Source organism: Danaus plexippus (genome assembly GCF_018135715.1).
Source record: "Danaus plexippus chromosome 9 unlocalized genomic scaffold, MEX_DaPlex mxdp_26, whole genome shotgun sequence".
Lineage (NCBI taxonomy): Eukaryota > Metazoa > Arthropoda > Insecta > Lepidoptera > Nymphalidae > Danaus > Danaus plexippus.
In genome coordinates, this window is record NW_026869848.1 from 1,642,696 (window position 1) to 1,667,582 (window position 24,887).

The 24,887-nt window shown below is 34.6% G+C and overlaps 1 protein-coding gene across 15 annotated transcripts in view; it reads left to right on the forward strand.

Moving 5' to 3' along the window:
- LOC116767309 (rho GTPase-activating protein 23) overlaps nucleotides 1–24,887 on the forward strand; it is a 174,129-nt gene that overhangs the window by 115,403 nt on the left and 33,839 nt on the right. For 11 of the 15 annotated variants that reach the window (XM_061527511.1, XM_061527504.1, XM_032657566.2 and 8 more), the window contains 13 exons: nucleotides 14,535–14,756; nucleotides 14,995–15,258; nucleotides 15,357–15,595; nucleotides 15,757–16,338; nucleotides 16,471–16,682; nucleotides 16,850–16,957; nucleotides 17,034–17,114; nucleotides 17,578–17,769; nucleotides 18,251–18,304; nucleotides 18,383–18,491; nucleotides 18,843–18,932; nucleotides 19,629–19,728; nucleotides 20,026–20,109. In XM_061527511.1, coding sequence (XP_061383495.1) covers nucleotides 14,535–14,756; nucleotides 14,995–15,258; nucleotides 15,357–15,595; nucleotides 15,757–16,338; nucleotides 16,471–16,682; nucleotides 16,850–16,957; nucleotides 17,034–17,114; nucleotides 17,578–17,769; nucleotides 18,251–18,304; nucleotides 18,383–18,491; nucleotides 18,843–18,932; nucleotides 19,629–19,728; nucleotides 20,026–20,109 — 2,337 coding nt within the window. The remainder of the gene's footprint in view (nucleotides 1–14,534; nucleotides 14,757–14,994; nucleotides 15,259–15,356; nucleotides 15,596–15,756; nucleotides 16,339–16,470; nucleotides 16,683–16,849; nucleotides 16,958–17,033; nucleotides 17,115–17,577; nucleotides 17,770–18,250; nucleotides 18,305–18,382; nucleotides 18,492–18,842; nucleotides 18,933–19,628; nucleotides 19,729–20,025; nucleotides 20,110–24,887) is intronic. The other 4 variants (XM_061527509.1, XM_061527513.1, XM_061527514.1 and 1 more) reach the window with 4 other exon arrangements.

Sequence of the window (24,887 nt, forward strand, 5' to 3'; positions counted from 1 at the left end):
TGCCCAGTCAGCGAACACACGGCGCTGTCTATGGTCATTAACCTTGAGCTCTTGGGTCAGCTGGATCTTGTACGGGTGCAGGCTCAAGTCACAACGCAAAATTCGCCAAGTTGTCGTCTGCGAAAGGCCGAGTTCCTGTGCGCGACGCGGAATTGACTGCCGCGGGTTTTCGAGGACACTGTCGCGCACAGCGGCGATATTCTCGGCAGATCTCGCGTTACGTTGACGCACGGGAACCGGCTGATTGTTAACTGACCCGGTTGACTCGAATTTGTCCACCAATCGACGGATAGTCGACTCGGCAGGACGATCATCGCGACCGTAAAACGGGCGAAGTGCGCGGAACGTTGCTCGAACTGAAGACCCATTTTCATAAAACAATTTTATGATTTGCACGTGCTGCTCGACACTGTAACCTGCCATGGTGGTTTGGGAGGACGGAATGAATATAACACACTGCATTTGACAGCTGTCACTCAAACAACATGGCCGCAATCAGCTGTCAAAGTTCAAGCGTCCCTATTGGAAAACCCCATATAAGTCTATTCGCATTTCCGTATAAAATTATAAAGACGAGAATATTTTTACAGAGCAAATAGAGAAATAGTATAATAATATTTAATAAGCTATTTTAAAATTGACAGTTCGCTGTGACACTTGAACGAATTGATGGGACGCAGGTTTAGTTTGGATGTTGGCCAATGTGAGGGGATAGGTAAAATAATCAGCTCAGCCTTGGGGTGATTCTTATGGTGTGATTGATGGTCTCACTCGCAAACATCTCGATTAATTACGACAGCAACAAACACTCGGTGGAATTTAGCTTTTCACGTATTTTCAAAGGTCATAAAATCACCGAGTTTATTATTATTAAAGTGGGACGTAAAAATATTCGAAGCTTCCTTGTGTTTCTTTTCATTAATGTTATCGATAATAGCCATCAGGATTCGTTTTGAATTATGCGCACCAAACGAATTAATATGCGGAGAAACACATTTTATGAACGATCTAATGGCGCTAAATATTCAATAATTTATTTTTATCTATTAATAATTAATACGTAACGAGTTTATTTTTCTAATTTAACTATGTATATATGATAAAAAAATAAAAAAAGAGGAATCTTGACATTAAAGAACGGAAAGTAATGTTGATATTAAAAAATATAATTTTAACTCATTCAAGGTGAACTAGTTTTTTGAGTCCTTTAACTGCTACCACTTTAGATTAATATTTAAAATATATTAATTATTCTAAAATGACTTTGAAATCATTTCACACAAAAAAAAGACGAAATAAATATATATCCAAATCTCTCTACAACTTACTAAAAGACTTGGGCCTGTCCAGAACTAATATCAATTCTTTCTTGGAACGTATGCACTTCGAAGGCAGCCCTTGTAGGTTCTTTTCAAATTTGGTTAGGTAGGGGGAGAAGCTTGGACGGTGGAGGTGAGCGTTTAAGGCGCGTTAGATTAGGGGTCCCTTAAATCTACACCTGGGTCGCAAGTCCCAGGCACTGTTGAAGCTCCTCTCCCTGCAACGCGATGGACCCGGCGACCGCACGCTGAATCCATTCTATGCTAAGAGGTTTCGCGTCTCATTTTATTAAATAGCCTGATGTAATTTATAATTGATGTTATATAGTGAGTTACAATTATTTTTTTGCTTCATCAATTCAATTGATGAAAACGTGACTATTTTTTTCCCAACATTAATCAGACGCACTCGTTAAATACAGCACAATAGTTTCGATTGATGAAAAAAGAATGAAATATCGCATTGTCACTCCCCATACGACGAGCGGACTTAATATGGAGGCTGTTGAACTGATCTCGCTGATTGTTAAATAATACGCGTTGTTCTGTTTTGTTATCTAATAGTTATAAAAACTCTTTGAGGCTTTTTATTTAATGTATTTGTTTTACATAATAGGCTTCTTAATGGGACTAAGATTTGAACTTTTGTGTTGAATTATAAAATAAATAGTAACATTAAATAGTATCAAATATCGTGACAACTGTTATTAAGTAGGTATGCTGATTAGAATAATTTTAACAGTGAACGTATTTTTAAGGCCCAACGATAACAAAAATCCCTTTTTTGGAACAACGTATTATAAAACCTTCTTGAGATTGGATATTCTTAAGTTGTTAGGAAGTCTAAATGTTTTATAATAATATCACAAAAAATAAGCTTATTTAGGAATGTAGAATTTTTATAATAATATAAAAAAAAATCATACAGGCCATATCGCTAAAATATATAATGTCCTATCCATGTGCTCTGTGACGACGTAAGAATCCTAATGTTCACGAGACATTGACCGTAAGAAAATTCTTATTGAGTCACTTCATCGTGACAAGTTGACCTCGTGAATGTGACTTATATAACTCACTGTAATATAAAAAAAGTTTTGACGTATCTGCTGTTAGAAACAAGATTATGTTGTTATACATTAAAGAATATTGTTATCTAGATTTGATTGTGCGCCATTTTTTACAAATACATTCAACTTATTTACTTTTAAATATATATTTAGTAACAGTTGATTCTTAAACTTAACTTTATCTAAAATTTTGTAGGATGAAGCTTTGCCAAATTAATGAAACTTTTATATTAAACGTGCCAAGTGATATCGATGTACAGCCTCGTTAAAGTTATTTTTTTTTTTAGTACATTATGTATATTTCATAATATTGCCAAATTTTTAAAACAAAATTAACGTGAACTCACTTTAATGGAATAATATTTGTAATAAAAAACGCCTCAGGACTACCTACCATGACAAAAAATACTAGCATGAAAATATTGATTAAGCGCATTTTATGTGAATGGTTGATAGTAAATGTCAATTAAATAAAATTATTACTAATGATAAATAATATTATATTTCGGCGTCGAATAAAGTGAGTGGGTTTGTAAATTTATTGGCTTATTTTATTCCGTCGCTACTACATTATAAGACGATGTGCGCACGCGCAGCGTCACAGTGTTTTAATTTCTTCGTCACAGTACTGCGGTCGTAAAAGCGTTTGTGTATTTTTTTTTTATTTTAAACAATCAGACAGTTGCGTAATCAATTATATATTTATTTTTCTAACATATAGAACATTCGTGAAATAAGACCGAGTCATGTATTATAAATCTCTACTTATATTTCTTGTAATTATTCATATGACATTTTGATTTACTTCGTGTCAACTTGAATCTTATTTAGTGTAGATATAGTACTTACGTTGATACAAGGAATTATTCTGTTATTGCTATAATTTTATTACCATCCACTTTCAAATCAGTTTAATAACGACACTCAACTGACGTTTTAGTGTCACAACCAAATCTGGAGAGAGGACTAATGTTTAAATCGACTATTTACGAGCAATTCAAAGGACCGCAGCTTTCTAAGCTTTGAAATATTACAAGTGTTATATACAATTAAGAAGATTTTACTTAAAACTATTATATGTACGGCTAAAAAGTATTATCTTGTATAAGTCGATTATAAGAATTTAAACGTTGGATTATTTAACATAATTCTATATTTGATCTTATCTTTTTTTATGAATTTATTTTTAATGCTCGTACACACTAAGCAATCAATACCAAATAGATTTATAGTTATTGTAACATCGTCTATGTATAAATTACTGACTTTCACCTTCAGGTGATATTAGAGATCTTCAGATCAAAACAAAACATTGGTTTGTGCCATTAATCATAGGTGACGACAAAAAATAAAACACGCTTTCTCGTATCTTCATAACGACAATATACAAGCTTAATTTAATATGTGATTACTTTTTCTGAACAACGTTATTATTGTTGGGCTGAGACACGTAACATAAAATTATAGTTATTTAAATCACACGAGCAGACCATCCACACAAAAATATTATACGTCGATTGTTTCTAGAATGTTACAAACGATATATAACTCAGGTGTACCTTCGTGGTCTTAATACGTCACTTTCTCCCTCAGGCGTCCGCGCTATCTTTTGTTTCAGCTCGGCAACAATTTACGATCGGCCTAGATTATTTCGGCGACTTTAATTCGATCGTAATCGTAACTCTCGCTGTAGATGAGTTCGTTTCGTTCGTTTCTCGCTATAATACAGGAAAATTTACTGTTGCGGTTATCGGAAAATACATTAAAACCAGCTGGCTTTCCGTATAACTAGCTTTAATATCGCCATCCAACGTTACAAATATGAGTTACAGTTTAAGTTAGCGAGGACTGAGTAATTACCTTAATCACCACACGAACATTGACCTTACTTACTATTTATTAACGTAATGTGTGGTTATAACATTGTATTTATGTCTCGTATCACATTCAATGTTCGATTCGCCTTCACATCATGGTACAGCTATGGACTGATTTTTATCTCGATGATTAAGTTTCTTAGCGAATAATTCAAAGACTATCAGTCCAAGTAAAGTACAAACATTAATAATTCAATATAAATGAAATGCATTAAAAGCTAAACGTTCATTAGTTACGCTACATCTAGTCTCGGCTTTCGTTGGGAAGGAATTAATGCATTTTGTCGTTGTTAAATGTTTATTTTATTTATAGCGTCTGCGATATATAATTCGCCGTGCGATCTGTGATATCAATTTATAAAATGAATTGAGGAAATAGAAATGTATTCTGTATGGATTTTACCTGTTTTGATATTTATTAAAATTTATTCTACGACTGCAATAAAAATATATTTGATTTGTTGATTACGACTATGCGTTATTAGAGGACATGACGTACAGTCCGTTGGTACACTCGTACCTGACTCGTATCATATCAGAATAAATGGATGAACAGAAGCCGTTAAGTGGATGACATCCGTTGCCGGGAGCGATTCCGCATTCATACCCGAGATAATATAAGGATATTAGTTTATCCAATTGCGAGCTACAGACCCTTCACACTAACAAACTTTTCATCCAGATAATCATGACAAAATCACTTTTATAAGATATCGTGTGCAAGTCACATATGTTATGCGAACTCGTTAACTATTTTAAGGATGGCACATCAGTGTGGTACGGCTTTAATTAAGGCGTCGCGTCTCAGTAAATAAAAGTAGCAAACTAACGGCTATCAGAATTTCTTGATTGGACATGTGGGCTGGCTTCCTGTGGACAGATCCAGAGATGTTCTGATTAAGTAATAGACGCTCGTAACTAATAGTGACGACTAGACGACTTAGATTCTACAGAGATAAAATACATATCCTCTATCCCGAGAATTCCTTGACACTTCTTGGCTATGTTCATTATAGTTATATTCATTTGATTATAATTACTCGGCTCGTAATGTTAGCGCGGTGTAAACCTAGTCTGTTACACGTTCGACCTAGTTAGTATAATGTACCCAATGTTATCCTTGTTCCTTTAAATGTTTTCGGGTTTAAAGGTCTCGAAAACATCAAAACTCTCTTTAAAACGTGTGTTCTGCTAAGCGCGTTCCCATGTATCTGGGTAATGTTCCGCTTTATTGCAGAATACTTGTTTACATCAACTCTAACTATACTAAAAGGTTGTTTATTCTTATTCTAAATTATTTTTGCCTTTCTCTTTTTCCTTTCATGTGTATCATGATCCTTAACTTTGTATTTTCACTGAGTGTTACAATCGCTGTTACTGTCATTGATTACCTTCGTATGTTATGTATAAAATTTCAACATAAGATTTTAATTAAATCGGCTTTTATTGTGAAGGATATTATCATGATAATACAGTACATATATATTTATATGTATGTATGTACCATAGGTTCAGTAATTATATAAGTAAGCGTGATTCAAGTGGGTTTAGCGTCGTCCGTGGCTGGTTGTATTTATGATGCAGCTAGTACTATTTATGTGTGTCAACATGTTCTATTTTCGAAATCGGCACACTGGATGCGCTCGCGCAGCTAACTATGATTCATTGCCGGGAAATGGATGCAGTTCTAAATTTAAATCTATAGGAACTAGCAGCTTTTATATCAGAAATAAATGAAAATTAAAATATTCCGAAGCAAATTTCCATAAGAATAAATGTTATTCTAAAAGGTTCTCTTTCTGTCGCATGTAACGCCTAAACTTTCTCCGTTGTATAATTGCGTATTTAATAATACATCAATGTCGGGATGATACTTGGATTGAAATTCAAATTGAATGCATGGAATGAAAAATTTATCGACACAAGCAAGATTCGAACTTGCCACCTCCGGAATACGCAGTTGCTTTACCACCAAAGCTGTCGTGTCTTGACTCGTTCTGTCGTATCTATTATATTATATTACGACAATTCTTGTTTGTTTTGTCTATATTCGCAGTATAAAATGCACATTTATGATATGTATAACATATTTAATACGCATTTGTAATTTTGTTTTTATAGTTTTAATAAGGAATAGTAATATTAATGAGATCTAAGATTAATAGTAATATTGTTTATTAATAACGTATAAGTCTGATCTTATCTTCTAATATTACTTTTTAAGAAAAACAGCAAATAGTTTTTCATCTTATATAATTGTTTTTGGGATTTAAAAAAATGAGAAATTTATTTATCAGTAATTAAAACTTACGATAAAATTTTAACAAATAAATAAAGAACATTCTACGTGTCCTATTAATAGTGTACATTAAATCAATTTTATCCTAAAGTATAATATCTCTATATATTATCATAATTTAGCACAATGTACTAATGTAATAATGTGTCAGCTTTGTAATGTTATACGTTACTAGTCGTCACTTGAAGGCTTACCATAGGTTTATTAACTTACGATGTACGCTGTTCTCACAACAGACTACATAGGCTTCTTTTCACGTGTAATGGGATACAAAATTCTTATTTATTCAGCTATTCATGCATTTTGTGCCATGATGTAAGTGTGCGAGATATTACAATTAAAAATTATTAGATTTTTTTTTTTATAAAAAACAAAAGAATAATAAAAATCTTTCTATTTAATAATGTTATTTTTTTAATCGATATCTTTATAATTTTCCCACTTTAATACAATCGCACTATTCTACTTTATCATAGTAACGTGTGAATTTAACATTGCTTTAACATTAACATTCGTCATAACGATGATTGTGTAACATAACGCATTTAAACATATTCGGTGTAGGCGACTTACCCCTACAATTAGTGTGTTGAAACTAGCAACAGTCTTTGTTGTTCATTCACAAATGTTTTGAAAGAGATCATAAATCAATGCGATAGACACTGACGAAACAGCGACGGACAGACCGACTGGCTGATATAACACAATATTGTTACAATTGACGGATTACGAAACTGGAACTTTTAAAATATGTATTATATAACAGGCCACGTCGTTATAGATTTAATACACTGCGGAAAACGTTCCCACAAATAAGACTGAGCATTCGTATTGAACCGGCTTTCATGTAAACTAAATTCTTTAATATCAATCATCCCGTAATGTCCAGCAGACTAGTTAAATAGGAAAATATACATACATAGTTATATTTTATATTATATATTTTAATGGACATATAGGGGTCTTAAAGATAGGGGTGCACAGGTATTTGAAGGGTCGGCAACGCGCATGTGATACCTCTGGTATAAGACGTCATGCTGACCGTACGCTTTATTGTAATACTAAAAGCCATTCGTTATACGTGTTTTAGATATTATGATAAAAATATATTATAATGTTATAAGAGCATAATTGATGTTCGTAAACATCTCGTCACTTTTGCTCCGTTAGTTCGATGACACTTCTTTGATCCGCCGCCGTTACGTAGAATATTTCCAACAAGTTCAACTCGGCAGTTTATGATAATGTTAGCTCTCAAGATATCAAAGAATTATAATCGAAAAGGTTGACAGATGTTATGTTTTCTTTAGCGAATATTTTTTTGAATTATGTAAAGTATTCAGCATAATACTGAAAATTTGTATATCATAATACTGAAAATTTATATCACTCGTTAATGCTAACGTATGAGAGATCTATAAACATTAATTTAATTATACGGTGTTGAAACGATTTCATATTTTACGTTTTCAATTTAAAATACAAAATAAATATAATTTATATGTACGTTAATAAAAAAAAATAAAACGCTGTGAAAGTTAAGATAAGAAGCTCTTCAAATATAATGTTATCAAGACAAACGCAATTACTTTAATCTAAGTGGTATTAAGTATTTTCATTGTACTGTGTGTGTACTCTTTTGGCTAGTACATTTTTGTCACACAAGGGACTCAAAAATATTCTGTAATTCAGTCCAGAATTTTAGCTGAACGATTAAATCCAAAAATATGGAGAAGCTTTTTAGGCAATCACAAACGTACATTTTACTCTATATATATGGAATTACACTTTTCATAATACCGTTCCAAGTATATAAGCCTTTGAAAGTGTCAGCTGACTTCCGATTTCCAATATAGAAAGATTTAAACTATTATAATATACGAAAAAAACAATAATTTACAAATCTATGATACAAACGTATAAATGTTGTCATTGGTTATTTAGTTACAAACTGGCAACAAAATATTAAAGAGGTCGTTTCCGTTTCCATTCTAATTATTAATATTAATATTGATTTAATAAGGTCTAGATAGTGTCAGGATAAGGCGGTGATTACAAATATGGGACTGTAGATGTTGTGCGCTAATCAATTAAACAACTAATCAACATTTCGCACTCGTTTATACGATTCAGGTAACGTTAATCTTGTTTTGAAAATACATTTTATTGAACCTTTGGCTTTTAATTACTTAGTTTATAAATTTTTTGATATTTTTAAAAACTCTTTAATAGTTTAAAAATGTAAATTTTTAAGATATTTCTGCAAGATATTACATATATTTTTTTTCTTTTTAATCGTTGTCACGTTGCCGCTTTCATTCTATTAATGTACTAGAGCTGTGTTTATTTATTGTACATCGATATCGATGTGTATCGATTATAATTAATGTAATCTGTAAAGCTGAATCGATTTAACAACGGATACAGTCACTTCTCAATGTCCAGCTCAATGTCCAGGAAATACAGGCTCCGGCTTCGTGTTTCGTATTTAATCCTTGTACAACACTACAGGCTGTGGAAAATAAATAGTATTTTCTCATGGTATATAAAATTCATCGTTTTATCAATATTATATGTATATAATTTTTCTTTTGTATTACAGAATGGTTGTTTCGCAATGTTAGCCAACAAAGATCCGAATCTAGTACTATATCGAAGCCCTCGGTTAGATCTAGATCAGTGAACTTTTACCAGATCAGCTATCTCAACGGAACCCAGATAAAATTCCTGTTTGACCTGTCAGTCTGTTTTCCCATCTTAACGTCGTTTTCTCTTTAGATGTGAGCAATTGAGTATGATTTTATCACTTATCTGTAAATTGATCTTTCGACAAGCTAACGATTATAAGTCTCATAACAAATACGTGAGGATATATTGAGTATACTTGTATGAGCAGGTGTGCAGATAAATGTGATCTGTTAGAGAAATAATGCCTTTCTGTTCATTTTTGTTACAATATTGACATAGTTTATATTAATTTATGGTCTACCTTAGAATTAGTGTATGGGACGGTCAAGTCATAAAAACCAGAAAATATCTTGCTAACTTCCAAAGCAACAGAACCACTTGATGAAAGCTCCCTTTCATGCTAAGCTGTTTTCTAGATCTTCAATTCTCATTAACATTATAACAAGCAAAACAAAGAATTCAGTAATCGTTTCATATTTTCATACCAAGCTTCTCCAAAAAAGATAACTTCCTAAATATAACCTTCCTTCCTACAACCAGCTACAAATACTTCCAAAATTTTGCCTTTCATAACTGTCCCTCACTTAACCTTCGTCCAGATTGTCTGGGAGTGTCAAATCTGTAATCTCAAATGCCTTAACAAACGCAATAGCTCTATGACTTCTAACAACCTTGTTACAGATTTTTTTGAGCTTTATTGCGCAAAGTTACTTTATCTTATATAGATTATATATATGCTTTCGTTATTTCAATGAAAAATTAAAAAATATACTTACAGTAAATAAAAAAAACTGTCAATGGACCAATTCATTGAGTGTTAAAATTCAACAAGTCTCAATTTGCCAAACTAATTTACTTACTAAATATGTACGAACTCCTTTGTTCAATTTTATACCGGGTACATGCTTTGCCTCGAGTTCCTTTCTTTTATTGCTACAATTTTATATATTTACTTTTTTTGAACACTTTATGCCAATAACTTGTCGTAATAGCTTTAAAACCAAAAACTTTCCAATCTTACCAATCAGGATTTGATTTGATATAATGAAATCCAAATCTTAATCCATTGTATTAAATTTTAAACTCTTTGTCTTCTTGGTTTTTTATACGGATATGTGGCTCGCAAAAAAAAGCTAATAAAATGAAGGGCACTAGTCGAATGTTACTTTTTGTGCTTGTGTTACTCACCTCACGACTAAGGCCTGCTCCCTTTACCACTTACATGGCCTCGTTGTTTGCTTGAGGGTAATAGATACGAATTCGAGTCATTTAATACCGAAAGGAATTTAAGTGTACGTCTCATGAGACAAGGAATTTGTTCCTTGTCCAATGTTCAATTTGTGGGTAATGCTTCTGTAATTTTTTGTTTGTACTTATATTTCTGAGAAGTCCACCGATAAGAAAATAAAAATATAAATATTAATTCTTTTAGCAAAACAATAAAAACTACATGTCCCCTAACTATCGATACTACAATATAATTGATAATTTTAAGTTCGATAGCCGAATAGAAATGGCACTGTATAAGATATGTAGGGCCAACACACACATCGAGGATTCGTGACAGATTGACGTTTATTACGTTACGATTGACGTTTATGTGTGTGTCATAATCGTGTGTATTAGTGTGTATAGTTTATTTTAAATATAAAATATACAAAAAGGCTTTGTGATTTTTTCTATATAAGCTTTGACTGTTTTCAGTTTAACTTTCAACATCATTGTATTAATTAACGATAATTACATGAAAAAATCTGATTACATTTGACCTCAAAAGAAGTCCTTATCGTTAAACTTTTATAGTTAGTCTTTTGTATGAGTTCCCTAAAAGGAAAGTAGTACCAAGTACAATGCATACTTTTTTTATAATAAATACACACACTATTGTCTTGTTAGTATAAATAATAATAAAGCAATACAGTAATATAGCATTATGTCAACGAAAATAACGTAGGAAGACAATAAAACGTGATGTTGAATAATAACCTGAACCAGTAAACAGATAAACTAAGTCCTGTTTAAATAACGACGAATTACAAATAAAACATGTAAAAATATGCGGATTTGCCGATAAATGTAACAGCTCTTCCGTGGGAGGTAAAAAATTGTTAGCGCCAAAGAAAGTGTTTCCGGTGTGCAAGTCCGACACTGACTGGTATAAAATTCCGGACATTTACTACTTAATAAATATTTATACTGCGAAATAGGGAGTCGTAACTTTTTACGAGCAAGCCGGGGTGCCGTTAGGGTTGTCGCTGGGGAAATAAAGTGAAATATTTAAAATCTGCCAGGGAGCGTTTTTAATGAAAGTTTCTTATCTTCTCATAAAAGGAAATCAATTCTTAATTCAACTACTGCCAACTGTTTTGTGAAGACTAAATTAGAAGTTTAAATTTATGATAAAATAATTCATAAGGGTTTTAGGTTATGCGTTTTTTTTAATAGGTTTTTTATGCTACAAATTTACATCAATGTCTATATGTATATATAAGATAGCACTTATATGTCTAGTTTTAATTGCTAAAATATTTTAAATAATAAAGTTATTAAATTGTAGTGTCCAAAATTCTGTTTTTGAATGTGTGAATGAATGAGTGCTAAACATTGTGGCTTTTTCCCAAAAAAAAAATGTTAAAATCATGCCATCCCTATAAAAATAAGCAATGATGATACACAAAACATGTTCGTGTTAAAGGGTGGATGATATTCCAAGGTCATGGGTTAACAGGATACAACCTCCAAATAAGCACGTACATAATTCTAAGGTCATCCATTTACAGTGAAGGTCACTACCATAATTACCATCGAGGGAGTGATATTGAAACTCTGATAATTCTAACACGTTATAGGTATACCTAGGTTTCATTTTAAAAATAAAATATACAGTAGGTTCAGATTATGTGCATAAATAGGAACATATATTTATGTTATTGCTCGTGCTAACCGATTATTACAAAGATAAAAAAAAATAACATAAATTTTATTATTCCTATTTCAACTTGCTGCTCTGATTATGCCAAAAGCGCATCGACAGGTCTGAAAAACATTTGGACAATTTTCAGTCCACGTGTTGTTCTGATAAACATACATACATATATAATTTAGTGAATTTAAATGTTTCATATAACGCTTGTATAACATTAGCGTTTCGATACTTAAGTTTGTCTGGGAGCTCTGAGAATGAAAATTTTTTTTTGACGCAAATCAATGTAGGACTAAATATTTTGAAACAAGTTCTGTGTACGTTTTTTGTTTTCTAAACGTAGTTGTTTTATAAACTGTTTAAAATCTACTTTCTTCGTATAGCGATTACACAAAACCGGATGGAGTAATGATGCTTGTCAGTTCTCTGACTCTTTTGAGGCTCATTCGCTTAATCGCTTCGGCAGTTTAAACTTTAAAGGATAATTGATAACAATAACAGTGTATGTTACATGGAAAAAACTACTTGACATTTTTTAACTTTTATTACTCATAAAATTAATAGCAATATTAAACAATTTACTATACAAAATAAAGACTTTTCTAAGAGGTTTATTAGATATTACAAAATACTTACCCTAAATCTGACTTCGGGTACTATTCACCCATCAAAGGGAAATGGTTTTCAACTATCATGTCACTGACGAATTAAACAAACATATTCAAGTCTCTCATTCATGTATATTTACACGTGATAATATAAACGTAACTATAAATCTAAAACGGCCACTGCTTGTGTTAAATTTGATTATCCAGCCGTGTGGCAAGGGTGCACTTTAAAATCGTTATCGTTATATTTATGTTAAAGACCATAATACTGTAAACCAAACTAGACAGTAACGGTTGAATTTAATACCATAACATTAAACTATTCTTAATTAAACCGTGAAGTTCAATATTGGCCCATTAATAAAGCTGTTAGCGAATAATCAAAGCGCTCGACCAGGAGCTATTCCAATTTAATGACCGACCGTTCAATGGAATGTATCCTTTATGTACTTGTAATTAAGTGTATAATTAAATGGCGGACCGTTGATATATCTCTGCGTCGGTAGTTTGATAAACCTAAATAACCATAGGGTAATCGTTTGACCTGCCTCCGAATGATAATTGATTCTTGTGTTGACAGCCCTCATAGTATTAAAGAGTTGAAGTAGCCTTACAATGCCGGAAGGGAACGTGGACGAAATCTAGTTACAGTTGACTCGTAAGGGCTTTGTCTTTGTAATCCGATAGCTGTAATTCTCTTGTTTTAAGGCTTCCTTGTCCGACGCTTTTGATGTCAGTCTGTGTATTTTATTTATGAAGACATTAAAGAATACAAGCATCACAAATGAATGAATGTATGTTTTTCGGATCTACTAAGCTCTCTTATTATATTTCTTTTTATTTCACAGCAACCTTGACCATAGGCAGACATGTGTTTCTTTAGTTCATGAGCATATATACTATACTTAGTTATTACACCGAAATTAATAGAGAAGATATTAAAAACCTCCCAATTTCAAAATATAAGAAATACTGGCAATTCTCTTACAACTTCCTCTTAAGTGTTCCTTTTATCAAAATTATTAAAAATATAAAACCGTGTACTCCTGCAGATCTCAGACAGCATAAAGCTACACAAAGTACTTTTGTGGATTATTATAACAAATAACCTTTTAATAGAAATTAATAATGGAGCCTGATATACCGTTCGAATACTTTGATATCTGATATACTTTTTGATGTCTTGTAATGTTTTACTCACGCGATGAGAACACAGACCTTCCTGGAATATAGGATTAATTAATATCCAGATAAAGCTCTCATTCTACTAGAAGATATGAAGCGTGCAACGGTGATTGCTATACTAATTACATATTAATTGTTGAATGCGGTGTGACAGCGTACTCCCCTGCGGAATTCCTCTACTGCTCCCGCTAGCTGAAGTATACTTGTGTATTAACGTCGTATACATTATGAAACTAGCGAGATAACTTTAGAACTTTCTTGAAGTTCGTGAATAGAATATATTAAATATTATATGACCGGATATTTTAGAAGTAAAAATTATTGTGTGCTTTTACTTCAAACTTGTAAAATATATTATCAAGCTAAAATTCATTTATGTTGACTTAACTATGTAACCTAGAATCATTACATTGTAAAAATTAATAAAATATGTTAAAGTTATTTAGATGGTGTAACATATAGTTCAAGATATGTTGAATAATTACAGATAGATAGATATTCAAATATCAGCTTTTACTTTAAATTTTTCTAGTTGTTGTATTAAAATGTATTCATTTATTTCCAGCCTCCGTCGATCGTCCAGGCTCCAGCTGTTCTCTCCCCGCCGGTGTTCCCTTCACCCCCCGCTCCCCCTGGAACCCTCGCGCCCTCAGCTCCCATCTCATCCACTTCTCTATCAACAAATTGCTCCGCCCCAAGGACCATCGTCATCCAGCGACCCGACGCCAGGCACGGCTTCGGTTTCACCCTCAGACATCTCGTTGTTTACCCACCGGAGTCGTTAAACGTGAGTTTGAATTAATGTCAAAATAAACAGCTATGAGTGAAACAACTTACCGGCTTTTAGATGAATATTCATATAACATTAATCGACTTTGGCAAACAATTATCATCTCACTGCTAAATACTAATAAAGCAGGAAATAGAAGGAGAGAAGAAATTGATGGTCCAGAGACATAATTTAACAAACCGTATAATTAGTATTTTTAGGAAGGCTTGTAGTTGAATTGCTGGTATATTTATAGGAGCTATATGAGGATGCGCGCCACCTCGCTGTGGGCGCGGTGGGCGCTCCGATGGACACGATCTTCGTAAGGTCTGTGCGTGCGGGCGGGCCGGCGGCGGCCGCGGGGCTGCGAGCCGGCGACCGTGTGCTGGCCGTCAACGGAGAGCCGGTAGCCTGCGGCCGTTCGCGAGCGCCCTACGCCAGGGTTGTGCAACTAGCGCAGAGGGAACCCAGGGTGTTGAGGCTCACCGTCGTGCCGAGGGATCACGATCTCTTACAGAGGGTAATTCCACCATTTTTTTTATAGATAAACAGTGCAAACAAACCAGCTTTTCGCTTACATATATTAGTGAGACGCTAATTCAAATATGTTTATATCAGTATTTCAGCGAAGCAGCGTACAATCCGGAGACTAACCAGCGACACAGCGAAATGCCGGCGGTGACGGAGCACGAGTCGCGCCTGTTCGACGCCTACCGTCGACCAACCACAGGAAGACACGACCGTCCGACCGCTGTCCGACACGACCGTCCTAGTGAGCCGGAGTACGCGACGGTGGCGCCACCACCCAGGATCGACGCTCCCCGACTATCAGCAACGCATTACATTATGCATGATGGGTATGTTTACACATTTTGACAAAAAAAAAAAGAATTCTTTAGGTGCAAGAAAGTTAAAAAATCCTATCATTCAAACAATTTAGTTTACAAAGATTAGTATAATATCAAACTAGGCCATTTATTTAAAACAACAAAAACTCATATCGAACTTTATTATTTAGCAGGAGAGAATCCGATACTTCTTTGCCATCATCAGCTACAGAAAGTAAAGACAGTCTCGGCTCATTTGACTCCAACTCGACACTGACGGGCCGAGAACTGGACGATTCGATTATCCTCTCCCGAATACGAAAGAGTCTGGAACAGAAGGAGGCGTTTCTGAGACGTCCCAGCCAACCCACGGGATGGCTCACTCCAGATGCCCCACCGCCGATTAAACAAAAGGAATTCTACGCGAGGCCACAGAAATTGCAAAAGCAATCGTGGCCACCGCCGCCTTCTTCACCACCACTGGCCGCTTCTCCGCCGCTATCCCTGCTTCAACCGACAAACCAGGAACTCAAAGCAGACGAGTGTGCGACCAGTGTTGATAGCGGAACGTACAGCGGATATGGCGAGTTGAACGGTACTCACAACGACAAAAACAGGTTGAAGCAAGACAAGACCCAGTTCGTGGCAACGTTGTCCAAAATACAGGAAACATCGCCGAATATACACAATAGCACGAATATGGGACCGCTCAGCAACGGCTCGTCGGCTGAATTCAGGGATGAGAATATGGCTTCTAATAATCAGGACAACAGGTTTGTCAATCACAATTTGACCATTACATCTCGTCATTTATTATCTGTATCATTTATATAACGTCTTTGCTTATTTTAAAAACTTTACATGTGGAATACACTGGAAGTACTCATTTCCGAAATACGTTTCAGGTACCCAGTACCCGAGCTCCAACTCGTCACAGCTCGTACCCGTCAGTTGGAGGAAGCGCGTGTGGGTGAAAGGAGAACCGAAGTTGCTAGAAGTGAATTAGCGCGGCTGACGACAACCCGGCTAGAACCGAGCGTGGCGCTACGGAGGAAGGAGTTCGAAGCAAGAGCGGCCAGGAGAGAGGCGCGGTCGCTGGATGTGCAACCACAGCAAGGTAGGAAATTGAGAAGTGATTTTCTATGTGCATATAAGTATACATAATGCACATAGAACCTTCTTTCTTATATTAAAATTTTACTTATACATATATCCTGGCAAACAAGTTAAAGACTAATTTTTAATCTAAATTATAATATCGCGTTTTCTGCTTGTTTCCGATAGACTTAGAGGAAGAATCGACACCCCTTGGCGGCAGCTTATCGGGCAACCAGCTAATGATTACTGGCAGCAAGCACCTCCACTGTACGCCTCCAGCAGGATTCGCTCCCGGTTAGAACAGCACCTTAGATTTCTTGGTTTAGATCATCATTACAGTAGATTTCATGTTTGTACATTGTCTTTTTAGAAATAGAAAAGGTTCAAATGCGAACAAGGTCAAATAGTACCGGTAGTGAAGGATTACCCATTAGAAGACATCATGCCACAGGTGAGGATGTCAGTCATCTACGCTACGGCTATAGCACTAGAGCTTCAAACTTATAATATATTAAGATTTGTTTATGATGTCAATCACAAAACTCAGTCACGTGGTGTTCTATCGTAACACTCCTTTTGGTAAGTAAAACTGACAGGCTGGATTGAAATAATCACTTATGCTTTGCTGCATTTTCACTATTATGCCAAATATGCCTCGGTTCGAGATGTTTAAAACTCAAATGCCACTAAAATGGGATTACGTACTTGTGGATGGTGTTGTTATATATTTAGATTAAAAGAAAATATTATTTAAAAAAATCAACTATGTAACAACGCCATCTATTGGTAAAAAAGTACGAATCAGCGGGGCATTGCGATAACGCTTAGCGTTTCGTAAACGAGAACCGTTTGCGATCGAAAATGCATACACGGCGACCGGAGAGAGTTCAGCTAATGGAATGTTCCGCTCCAAGATGGCAGTCACGCGAAGAGACGCATGGGGCTGAACAGGGAACAGATGGAAGCGATGAACCGCGTGTCGCTGCCGGGCGGCGCAGCGCGGCCAACTCGGCTCAGCCTGGCGCCGCCCTCGCCTACGCCGCCCACTTCCTCGGGCTCGGCGCACACGTCCGGCTCGCCAACGCCCACCACGCCCGCTGACTCAGGTCTCCATGTCGCAGACGCCTCGCCCTCACTATGGAATGCTCTCGCTCCCTCCCCCCATCGCTCGAATCTTTTAGGAGTCATACATTCGCACGACAAATTCTTCATAACAATACATAACCTACTGTAAAAAAAATTCTAAGTTACCTAAGAACACTAATAGGAAGAAAACTAAAAAAAATCATCCAAAATAGTTTTGTGACTAAATTGTGATTGTCCTTTTGTTCCTGTCTTGATCAATAATTGCGTAAATCAAATATAAAACCCGCAAGAACCGTTGCATGATATTTGTTCCACAAAACATAAGGGAGGGAGCACTGGATCTAACCTATTACTTCGCTGACAGCATTAATAACGGAATGCGATGTGTGTGCTTCTCCGTGTGCCACTAATGCCACTAACCGTTTGTGTCTGATTGTTTAATATATTAACAAAATAAGTATTGGTACATGTCTCAAACCTGATCGGATATGTTTACTACAGGTTTTGCTGACGACTTGGTTACGAGAAGACACAAAAAGGATGCGCAAATGGGAGGTCAGTGTTACACGTTCGTTGAAAAATAATAGTTATAAAAAAAAATATTTACCATAGTATTTATGTTTTCGTTATCAGAAGAAGAACGTGCTATGAGAAGGGTCTCCTACCTTAAAGCAACGTGGGGAGACAGACTACACTTGGACAGCGATGTGGAACCAGAGGCTGAACAAAACGCTCTCAGGAGGTATTTATTGGCGACTAGATTATTATATCATCATTTATATCTGCTATGAAGCACCTGTAGTTAAATTACATGAAATGTCTTCCATAGCTCACGTTATAAATTAATAGCAGATGTAATTGTTTCCCTAGCACAGAAGTATCCAGTAGTACCCAAGTCGTAGTTAACATTCAGTACAATTGATTTCCTTAACATTTATTTGTTCGTAGTAGAAGTACAGCACCCCGTTCTGTGTTCGTCTATACCACATTGTTTGTTGTAGATAGACATATAGTGGTGTTAACCGAACATGCGTGTTTTATATTATCGTTTATCATTCACTCCTTTGTATCTGTGTTTTAAAATAAAACGCAGTGCTTACCGCAAATGGCGGCCACCACGATTCACAGAGGACATAACGCCGTTGCTACGGATATTCGACCCTCAAGCGTCGATTCCAACGCGGTACGTCGCATGGGCGATGCAAGCTTAGTGTGGTTACAGTGATAATAGATGGCGCTAATTGTCTTAGTTCAATTCGAGTCGCTTGTGTGGTTACAGTCATAGATGGCGCTGTCGCGAACGAAAATGTACATAGCCTTGTATTAAAATGTGTGTAATGGAACCGGCGAACAACGCTTCGTTTTGTAGTTCACTACAATAACAGAGACACCGTCTGATGTACAAACAGAACATTTTTATGTTGAAAATACATTTATCAATTCGTTTATTTTATTGTTGTTTTTATTGGCATGTCAGTTAAAGGTTCTTATTATTTTATGTGCATGTAATTTGTGTATTGCAGTAGTGTTGTTTGTAAGCATGAATGTTAGACGTGTCGCCTAAATTTAAACTATACAATTGTATTTATATACAAGTATTAGGGATAGTATACAATATAACAGTTTCAAACTACAACAGAGAAATAAATAAAAATAATAAAATCCCTTTCAATAATACCTTCTGCTTTAATACATGTCTAGTTTTTGCAGGTCCCTTTTTCTAAGGTCACATTAAGATGCCAATTTCTATATAAATTATCTTAAAATACATCTAGATTTAAAATGTAGTAAAATTTCTTCCTTATTAATGACTTTTCGACGAGTAATATAAGTTGGATATTACAATTTCCTATTGATACAATGTGATATTTACGAACAGTCCGGAGAAGAAGTCCCAAGAGAGCACAGAGAACTCCGAGGACGTGGAAGCTGACGTACAAGGGAACGTTCAGATAAAGATGGTGGTCAGCAATGGAAAGGTAATATATGAAGAGTACACGAATATTATATACAATGAAACGCCTACAACACGAGTATTATATTAGTAATTCGTTAGGAATTATCACTAGTCAGTAATTTTCTCTTGTCTTCCGAAAAGTGGAGGTACATTTTTAGAAAACCACTTCTTTATATTCATCTTATCCAACATATAGGATAATAAACTGAATCTATCCTTGATTTTAATGCATATTTCCAAAAAATTATTTCCATCTAGCCAGCCAACTTATTGTATTATGTAAACATGTCACATTATATGTATGTGTGTTTGTGTTTAGCGAGCCAGCGATCGCTCGTGGAAGCAAGTCTGGGCGATGCTGCAAGGCACCAAGCTGTATCTTTACAGACATCACCCCACACAGGTTAGTCTAGACTTATTATAATATAATAATCTGTATTATAAATATTTATACTCTTATCTTTACTTAGTAATTTGCGAAAGATGATTTTTTTTTGCCTGAATTCTCATATATTTATGTCTAGTACAAAAAAAATACTTATTCTTTTGTGCATATATTGTGCAATGTGTAACTTTAACTTTAAAGATATGTACACATGCAATATTTTTTATAATCAAAAACAGCACATATAATATTAATATTAATAAAAACTAGGGTGTATTATATTATATAACTAGAATATTCTTTTAATTAAAACCAGGGTCAAATCAAAATAGCAAACTCTCTTGTTGTTTTATATTACAGCTTATTTTAATAATAACGAAAAAAAAAGGTTCCGTTTTTAACGATTTCTTAATAAAAAAAAAAATAATCATTTTATTATAATTACTTCGACAAACCATTTGAAAAATCAACATCAAGTAAAATACGCTTAGTCAAAGCAGAAACATTGAAGACAAATTAATTGTATTAATTCGTTAATACCTTTCCCGCTATGGTTTTGAGAAACACTTGTACCGGAATATAAAATACAACTATTACTCGGAATATATTTTCTCCTTATATAACACATGTCTCTGGACGTCCCATTAATTTAATAACGAAGGAGACCATATGGTTAATAAAATTAACAAAACGACATTCAATAATTCACATGTATAGCACCACACATGGCTGACCGTCCTCGTTAACTCCACACAACGGAATAAATTCAAGGAGAAAATATATTCCTTATTAATTAATCCAAAAAACGTGCTCGTAACGAAGTCTGTCACCTTCACTACTACACCTGGCGGCTCTAGGGCTGCTCAATAACGGACAATCCACCCTCACGTCCACTTAAAACCATAATGTATTGTTAACGGATTATTAAAATACTAATGATATTATCACAAAATACAATTTTGGCAATTTTGGTATGCTTAAAAGAAGTCGCCTATTCGTACAACCTTAGCGTACAGTGAGTACAGCGTAAATTCGACGATATTAAATTTCTGTACAGCTTTTTTTTAAATCCGAATCACATTTGATTGTTGCATTAAATCAGGATTTGTTTCTTTGTTTGTTTGTGTTAAAACAGGTCTCTTTAATAAATCGTCTGACATTAAGCTGTGACGCTCGACACGAACAGCTCCTGAATTTTTACTGTTTTTCAGTTTAACCGTCGCGTAATTGAAACAAAAATATGTTAAGAAATGCGGATTTGACGCTTTATTTGAACAGCTTATAATCGTAAAGAGATCTAAGATTTTCGCGAGTTTTATTCATTCGAATGAAACTAATATTTTTCGGATAAACTACGCGGATTTTTATTATTTTAAAAAACTACATAATCCCGACGTTTCGGTTACTTTTCAACAACCGTGATCACGGGCTGACGAGATGTAAAAATATTAGTTTCATTTAAGTTTATAATCGTATTACTTATATACACTTATATATACTTTATATGAGAATTATAGTACTTAGATCCAGTGTTAGTTCCATCACATACTATTGTCTTTGGATTGTTTTTATGTTACGTAATTGAAACGGTGCGTCAATGTCACTGCCATCACCTTGCATGGCACATCATAAAAATGTAGCCACATACATGACATGGGCGGTTCAAGGTTTATTAGAAGAATGGATCATGAAAGTAGATTAATATTTCACGGACCTGCAGACGACATGAATTAAATATTACCCGCAGTGAGAGCTTACATCGCTCCTACCGATTTGAACATCACACTTAAATAATATAACAAATCCCTTATAAGTTATGTAATGTTATAACTCGTCGGATCAAAGGCTCGCAATAAACTTAATTTTCTGTGAAGACCATTTGCCATTTCATTAATACAACCTACATATTTCTCATCGCAATAAATGAACATAGTTTTAATGTTTCTATACAACCCATTTAATGCGAGGCACCTTATTATTACTATGGCAGGGTTCATTTTCAATCAATATAAAATTCACTTTCACGGAAGACATTCCGCGGGTAGATTTAGGTGTTCTGAGAACTGAAAGCCAGCGTTTATAGACGTTTATTAGTGTAGAGATAACATGAAGTACAATTTAACAGTTTGCCCGCTGTATAAGAATGTTTTACAGCAATTGACTCCTGACACGCTGGGAATACTTCAAATCGTATACTTATATAGATTAAATAGGGTCCGACGAAAACATTCGTTGAACCGGTGATAAATCGACAAATTCATAAGTCCTCAATGGAGTCGTTATACCAAATACATAATAATTATGTCAATATTTATTAAACATACCTTTCCGTTTGTTTGTTGAGTTATAAAAATTATAAATAATACAAATCTACCCAAGGTTGAATTTTATATGCAGTCAATATAAACGCTGTTGCTTAACAGGTGTCCAAGTAAAAGTTTATCGTGCATATGATTTAGTGTCGGCACAATTTCCTTTCGCCCTGAAACTGTAACATCTAAATACTGCACGTTTGATTTAATGCGAACGGTTATAAAACATTTGCTTTTATTCAGGATTATGCATTGTTCGCGCACAAGAATGGAATCTCATTCGTGACCCGGTTCAGATGTACCGCGTGATGTAATCTTTATGAGGTTTTATCTTGTATTTTCATTCAGTGGAAAATATTTTTAATGTAATAAAATTATGAAGTTATAGTATTTAATGTGTTGTCTAATGTAAAATTAAAATCAGACGCCTACACGTTGCCTTGTTACTTCAAGCGTGCCATTACTATTTATAAGATATCGTAATAAAGCGAAGGTGAATTAATATTTGGATGTATCATTAAGGTTCTAGCACGCGTGCCTACGGAACCCTAATGCAATGAGATTTTAATCTGGCGTCATCAGAATTTCTCTCGTGACCGTGAAATAGCCTGCGAGTGAAAATATCTTTGAAATGTTCTTTTGTTATCTGTCTGAGATCTTTATATTCAGCTTTGCCTTGACTGAAATTAAAATTAACTACGTGGAAGTTATTAGACCGTGTTCGTTACGTACACCACATCCGTCTGTCGTTTTGAGTGTATGGTTATAAGAAATCTATATCAGTCCTAGCATCCTTGGACGTTATTTATCTAATATAAATATGTATTATGAAAAAAAGGAGACAAATGCAAAAAAAATCCTTACTTTCTTATTCCCATTTCACCGTCTGCATTTGCCCTAAGACGTTATAAACTCACCAACCTTAATACCGTAGAAAGCGTCTCAAATAAGTTATGTGGCATCAGACCTCGCCAAGGACAAATACGCCATACATTTCCCATTCATAGCCGCAGGCAACGTCGATTATAATATATGAAAATTGCTATCGGTATTTATTTTCTTATTTATTACCCTAATTTGGCGTCCATTCAAACATTTTTTGATATAACCTTCATATGTTTTATTCTCCTCTATTGATGGCTTGACGATATTTTAGTTGAAAATCATAAATAATGCTGTATATCTGTTAACTCCGTGCATTTTAAAATCTCCAAAATATTCCTCTCACCGATTACATAGGTTTGCCTTATAGATATTGTGCTCAAGTACGTGTGCAAGAGAGTAATCTGGCGTGAACTTGTGGCTAATAGCCTGTAATACACGCCACGGTCGGTTCTAGGGATCTACATGATTAGATCTCTAAGTACATACATATACATATAGTGGGTCTATCATATGTATTTAAAATTATCTTATAATATTTAACAATATAATAGAAGTAATACATTATTTTTTAATATTTCAGCAAAATAAATAAACCTAACTTTAATTGTATGTCTGCAGTAGAAACTTAATAGTAGCAATTTAAAAATTATATCTCACATTACGCAATTTGCATGATATTCTCTCGTCATGTCACAGAAGAGAGATGACTAATGAGCCTCTCACAAAACGTGACCCGCAGTCTACTGTACACTGAATTTAAAGTGATACATTTGTTTTATCTTTTTGGTGAAGCCAAATAATAGAAATTATTATAACATTGAAATTTATACAAAACCAACCCACCTCTCCAGACAAGGTGAGTGAAGATGGGTATCCGTGTAATGATGTGGGTTGGAGCGGTTTCACCTTGAACATTCGTTCAGACCTTACGTAGTTCTTGTAGTCGAGGTTAGTCCTTTATTTTAAGTCTATTTATAAACCATTAAACAGTTTTACTTAGGTCCAAAAACTATTTGTTACCTCTTTGAATCCTTCAATGTACGGTTGTCGATATAACCCACGTGAAAGATTTATAAATTTACTAGAGTAGGCAGGTCGACCTTACTTGGTAATGTCATTACATACAGAATAACGTATTGGGTGTTGTCATAAGTCTGGTTATCTCAACGAATATTCAAATAAGCATCATTAATATATTTGTCTCTACTAAAAACCTCAATATAATCTCAAATTTCAATGTTAAGCGACAGATGTCTGCTGATTTTATTTGAAAAGTAAATATTCTTAAAAGATTAAAAAAAATAAATGAGAAAGCTGATGAACTTCTAAATTGGCTTTAGGAAAAAAATTAATATCAGAGCACCTGCATCTGGTCTAAAATGTAACTTGAAAAAGTTGCAACGAGGCTTTTGATTGAGGATCCGAGCGGACCGGTCCATCCTGACGTAAATTGCTTATAACTGGAGTCACTTAATTATTTGCCCCTTGATAAATTGCTTCATTTTCTTTGACCGCAAGTGGCTACGGCTTAACTTGTCGCAGTAAGTCAACGTTTCCTGCCACAATTATAAGAATAAACAATAATCACTTCCTCCGATG